We start from the raw sequence: 6,514 nt of genomic DNA on the forward strand, positions 1-6,514 counted from the left end.
GGTATAAAAAAAAAAATGAATTTGGTTTGGTGTGATGCAATCTGTGGACTAGGTTTTCTTAGGCCCAATGGAATTGTGTTCCCGAGCGTTCTCGTAACGTTAAAAGTGACAAGGCTCGTTTTAATTGAAAAAAAAAAAAAAAAAAAAAATCAGAAAAATTTGGCTAGATTGGGAATTCCTAAGGTGTATAGTACACCTCTTGGGTATTTTTTCAATAAAAAAAAAAAAAAAAAAAATAAAAAAAACAATCAGAGAAATCCATAAGTTTGGCTGGCTTGGAATCCGTACAAACATGTAGAGTAAAGTACTTCCCCTCCTGCCCCCGCGGTTCACACACATCGTACATCTATGGCTATCTATATATTTTTTTTTCAAATAGAAAATATTAATCAAAAGTTGACGCTAGCATGTATATATATATTTATAATAATTGTAATTTAATAATTTATAGAAGTCTATGATATAATCATTAAAGTCATTCATAGTCAATTTTAAAATTTTGTATTAATTCTCAGTTTGACATGATATTTTATTATTGTTTATATTTGTAATTATTCTTGATGGTACAAAAATATTTATTTTTATAAAATTAGGATACTTTTATGAATAATTTGGAATGTATTTTAAACACTTGAACAACAACTATCATTATGATTTTATTTATTGATTACAAAAAAATAAAAACTAAAAATATGCACTTGAAGAAAATTAAAAAAACTGTAGGCGCAACTTTTAAATAATTTTTGATTTTTATAATTTCTAATTTCTTTTAAATTATTAAATTTATTAAAAACTCTTTCGTCCCGCTACTGCTTTCTTTCGACCTGCTGTTATAGATGGCGCGCGAGTAATCCCAGCACGGCACGAATGTTAGATTTTCTGCCGTGAACTCGAGGCCGAACGTACGTACTTTCGGCCGAGGTATAAAGAAAAATATTTTCTGCTCTTCTTTACGGAATAATGAATGGTAGTAGATATATAGTTTTTATATCATTCTATTTGTTTTTGATTAAATTTTACTACAAACTGATGATATTTGAAAAATTTTAAGGCGTCTTGTGAAGTGTACACTCATTGTCATTAATGCCTGGTCCCCTGCATGGCTAAGATTTTGTAGTCTGGGGGACCAGGCATTAATGACAACGAGTGTACAAAAGTGCCCCTGCGGGGCTTTTGGCTCATGTTCCGTTTGCTTTTTGACATTTTGGCTAGGTGTCACTATCGCTCATAGCCATTTTTGCTATAAGTCGTTTTAGGTTAACGTAATTGGGGGTGCCTTGGATGCAAGCATGCAAGCCGATATTCATTGTACCTCGTGCTCGTGTTGGAACGTTCGTAACAGTTAATAACTAAATAAAAAAACTAAATATCAAATCAAAAAACTTTTGATACATAATTATAGTTTAGTCTATAATTTGAATTTTAAGGTAATATTAACAAATTAAATATTTAAATATTTTTTTTTACATTTATATAAATAAAACTTTAAGTATTTATTTTAAAATTGAAGGTCTTATAAGGTCTAAAAATGTCGGAACAAAAAAAAAGTTTATCCATAGTTGTCAATGACAGTGATAATAATCTAGCGGTAAATGATGAGTTCGATAACATGAGACTTAAAACTAATGGTTTGGATGCTGATGATGAATTATATTCTACGTTCAGTTTCCCAGCTCCGCTAAGAATTATTCAATTCAATATAAGTGGCCTATATAGATCTATTGGCGCTATTAACTGTCATTTGGACGAGCATCAAGGCACAGCATCGTTGATAAGAAAAAATTTTGAGGAAGTGGTGAATGTCAAATGGTCTGATATCGCTGGTCAAGAATCAGTGAAGCAGAAGTTACGAGAAACATTTGAGCTGCCTCTGAAGCATTCGGAAGCATTTTTACAAACAGGAATCAAGCCTTCGAAAAGTCTTTTGATGTATGGTCTACCGGGTTGCTCGAAGACGATGCTCGCTAAAGCTTTGGAGACTGAGAGCAAACTCCATTTTATCAACGTCAAGGTTATTTTTTTTAATTGTACAATAATGTTTTTTTAATTATTCATTAAGGTAGTACGAGCAACAAGGCAATTATAAATAAAAGGCTTGATTTTTTTTATGCTAGCTATGCGAATATGCATGCTAGTTATCCGAAAAAAACTTCTTTAAAGAAATTTTTTTTTTTATCTCAAAATGCAAAATGTTTTTTACGCCACAAAATTCTTTTTTCATCATAATATTTGAAAACACGCTCCAAAAATTTTCAGTTAAAGTTACAAAATTTTCACAAACACTACTGAATTTTTAGTATTTTTTTTATCGCAAATATTTTATTACAATTAAAAGAAAAAATTTTTTGCCATTGAAAATTTAAGTTATTAAAAATAAAAAGTGTGATATTTTTTGCAAGTATGAATTTGTTTGAAAAATGCCAGAAAATTTTTTTTTGTACACGGAAAAAAGAGCAGTTAACAAATTACAGTTTCGTATAGTAGTAAAGCGCTCCGAGTCTGAAACTGTAAAAATTACATTTTTTATCAGTAAATTTTACAGAAATAACAAATATTACAGTTTCAAACTCGATATTGTCGATTTAAACTGTAAAATTTGCTGCTTGAAATTGTATTAATTTTATTACTATAACAAATTTCTAAAATTACAGTTTAAGCTTTAATGTTTAAAGATTTTTGCCCCGAAAACCTTTTTTACTGTAGAAACTGTAATTTTTAAACTGCTCTGTTTTCCGTGTAATACTTAGAAGTATTTAATATTTTTTTAAAATAATGCATTATATTGAGATATTTATAATATAAAATTTGAAGAATAAGAAAACGAAATTTGTAGTTTGAAATTTCCCGCCAAGTGGAGGGAGTTAATAAAATGATAAATTTTTTTAGGGTCTAGAATTATTTTCAAAGTGGGTCCGCGGATCCAAGAGCGCAATACAGGAAGTATTTCGTAAAGCAAGAGAAAATGCGCCATCAATTGTGTTTATTGACGAAATCGATGCAATCGGTGGTAAAAGACCCATCGAAAACGCCGACAACAATGAACGAGAATGAATCTTAACATTATTATTAACGGAACTTGATGGTGTTGCTCATTTAGAAAATGTTAAAATTCTCGCTGCTACTAACAAACCTGATTGTTTAGATAACGTAATAATTAATGTTAATTACAACCATACATATCTACTAGTCTTTATTTTCTTTTGTTTCAATTAATACCTAATTAATTATTTTTAAATTTATTTTATAGGCACTCTCAGAAAGATTTGATTCAAGGATTGAAGTATCATTGCCAGATCATCAAACTCGTGAAGAAATATTTAAAATAAATTTGAAAAAATTGCCTATAGATGAAAGTGTCGTGATTAACGATCTCGCAGAAAAAACTAAGGGTTATTCAGGTGCAGAAATCCATACAGTATGTCGTCACGCTATTTTTAGTGCGTTACGCGAAAATATATGTGCTAAAACACTAACAAAAGACCATTTTGAACGAGGATTTAAATGTGTTTTACCACGTATTCGCTACGTACCCGAAGAATATGCTGATTGGATAAAGTCGGCCTCATAAAATATTATATTATAATACAATCTTCTCTGTTTGGTTAATCGTGTCATATAACCCTCTATACTGCACATGCACATTTAATTAATCAACGCTCGCGTCTGTAGATCAATGCAGCGCCAGCTTATAACCTTGCATATATTAATTCATGCGCCATAAAAGTTAAGTATTGTTGAGGGAATCTTATTAAAAATATGTTCGAATTCCATAAAGTATTAACATTTTTTATTAACAATTAAGTAAAGTATTTTTCTAACTGAGACTCCATGATCCTAACTTGAGACATCTTACGGCTTTTTTCTTCGTGCATTTATTAAATAAACTACTGTATAGATCGAGTGACATTGAGTATTATATCCTTTATATCCTTGTATGTTGGCAACATTTCCATATCCCTATTGGATCCTGATTACCGTAAATTACCATATAATGCCGCGTTTTTACGGTAATTGACTTGGATTACGGCAATTTTCTGTAATTTGCGGAATTCCGCCTTAATACGGTGCAGTCCCTGGCGAATCCAAATTACGGTGTTACCGCAGTTTTGGTGTAATTGTCCATAAAGTATGGTATTTTCACGGCCATACTTAACGGTAGTTTACAGAAATATACAGCAATTTGCAGTGTTTTACGGCTAATTGCGGTAAAAATACGGCAATTTACCGAAATTTGCGGTATTTTTTCGTAAGAGCTGTATGATTTTTTGTTTTTATAGTGCAATACTTTACTTTATAGTATGTATATTTACTTTGCTATATGGTGAAATGCCGCAGACCTTGCCGCAATGTTACGACAATTTATAATTCTTCCAGCCCGAATTCGCGGTAAAAATAACGCAAAATCTGCCATAAAATGCCAGAAGTTTACCGTAGACTGCCGTAATTATTCCACATACCGTAAATTACGGCAAATTATCTTAAATTTCGGTTATTACCGTAGTTCGGATCTGCCAGGGTGTAATTAACTTTACAGAAAAATACCGCAGGGTTGAGGCAAATTTACGGTAAGTTACCTCGAGTTCAACGTAAGATATACTGCGTTACCAAAAAATTCCATATTTTACCGAAATTCTTACAAATACCGTAATTCGCTTATAAACTTTAGAAATACTAAGCACACCCTACAGAATAGTTGAAAAAAAATATAACGCACATGCCTTGCCATCGGCTTTTATCAGACAAAAATGAACAAACTGTTCAAGAAATAATTAATAAGTAAGTTAATTAACAAAATACAATATGTTAAATGTAGTTCAACGAAAAATAATTATTAAATTTATTTTAAAAGTTAGTTTTAAATGTAGTAATAATATTTTATTTCGTAAATTAAAGGCATTCGAGAACAACCCCCCCTCCCCTTCTTTTTAAAAATATTCGATGATCTTGAACGGTCGTAAGCGTAATTAAATTTTATTTAATGACGCTTAAACATTTAATTACACCAAGGATATCGTGAAAAGTTCTCGGGGACCATTTTCACGCTAAAATTTTTTTACAGTGTGGTTACATCGTTGCCGATAAATAGATTTTTAAAAAATTACTTTCTAGAAATTAATTAGTGAAATTCACTACGAATTAGTAAATATGTACTGGGAACCAGCTATAAGTATACCACTGGTTAAATAAGTAGTATACTTACAGCTGGAGAAACAGTGATTATCTACTGATTCGCAGTGAATTTCACTAATTCATTTTTAGAGAGTACTTACGATTGTTATTAACTAGAAGTTGACCGAAATTCGATAAATAAATTTCAATGAAATCTCTTTTTCAACATTATAATTCGAAAAGTCAAATTCTTATGTAACAAATTGCAATTCGCTCCTAATTAATTGCAATTGTAAGTAGTTTTTTTTTAATTTACATCTCGGAGAAATTGCGACCGTGCTTAAAAAATCCAATAGATTTTTATATCTGTGTGTATAAGGCCGATAGTACTTTTCATAGAACTCATTCATTCTTATATAATTTCTATAGGAAATTATGAGAATCTAATGGATTCTATGAGATTTTCTAAACAGGGAACTACGCTGTCCTTTTTTTAATTAATGCTGTAATTTTTTTTTAGTTAATTAAGAAAATTTGACTACGGTCATGAGAATAGAAAGTCATTAAATATTTTAAAAGCGTTGGAGAAGGGGGTAGTGTCTAAAAGCCCTTAAAAAAAAAACCCCTTCAAAAGCTAACTTACATATCTCATTTTATAACTCGAATTTTCTATGACATATTTACTTCCCAAAATTTTTACGTATCAGAAACATATCGAATTTATTATTGAACATATCGTACGGCCAGTAATATCAGTCTACGATGACAAATTGTTGGAATGAAAATTTTAAAAATTGACTCTGTAGTAATTTTTATTTCAAATTTATTAAATTAAATCTTTTATCTTATATTGTATTATATTATATTTAACATTGGAGATAACGAAAAAAAATATGGTAAAGCCTAATTACTTGAACTAAAAAAATTTAAAAACTCAATTTTAAGAAAACTACAGAGAAATAAAAAAAAACATTTGTCAGCCATCTTGTAACGGCAACTGGAATGAATCCTTGTGGAAAAGCTCTCATAAATTCTGATAAGATATTGAATATTTTTTATGAGAATCTATGAGCTTCGAAAATATCTATGAGATTTAAATAAATTCTCCTATGAATTTTTATGAGAATCTATGAGTCAAAGCTTTTGATGTTTTCCTATCATGATTGCCGTACTAGATTTTTAAAAGAATGAGTAAGATTTTTTAATTTATGAGATTTTGTGACTCGAATTCTGCCAACGATTATGAAATTGAATAAGTACTTTCACTTCTATAAGATTGTTACAGTTTATTCTAATGTATTTACAATAAGAATTGATCAGGCGAATCCCGATGTTATAATACTTATAAAATCTCAATAAGATTCTTTTTTTATACGAAATTTTAAGAATTTATAAGTTTTAGTAA

General features: G+C 29.9%; 1 protein-coding gene across 1 annotated transcript; it reads left to right on the top strand.

Annotated features, from left to right (window-relative positions):
* The first annotated feature begins 1,267 nt into the window (after positions 1-1,267).
* Positions 1,268-4,329, top strand: LOC130671384 (uncharacterized). Its single transcript, XM_057475248.1, has 4 exons — positions 1,268-1,427; positions 1,511-2,011; positions 2,887-3,147; positions 3,248-4,329. The coding sequence occupies exons 2-3, from the start codon at positions 1,529-1,531 to the stop codon at positions 3,049-3,051; spliced, it is 648 nt and encodes a 215-aa protein (XP_057331231.1). The 5' UTR covers positions 1,268-1,427; positions 1,511-1,528; the 3' UTR covers positions 3,052-3,147; positions 3,248-4,329.
* Positions 4,330-6,514: the final 2,185 nt, after the last annotated feature.

This window comes from Microplitis mediator, chromosome 7 (assembly GCF_029852145.1).
Source record: "Microplitis mediator isolate UGA2020A chromosome 7, iyMicMedi2.1, whole genome shotgun sequence".
Classification (NCBI taxonomy): domain Eukaryota; kingdom Metazoa; phylum Arthropoda; class Insecta; order Hymenoptera; family Braconidae; genus Microplitis; species Microplitis mediator.

Coding starts and splice junctions, on each gene's coding strand:
- LOC130671384 (XM_057475248.1), top strand. CDS start 1,529: ATGTCGGAACAAAAAAAAAGTTTATCCATAGTTGTCAATGACAGTGAT. Junction 2,012..2,886: donor TCCATTTTATCAACGTCAAG/GTTATTTTTTTT, acceptor AAATTTTTTTAG/GGTCTAGAATTATTTTCAAA.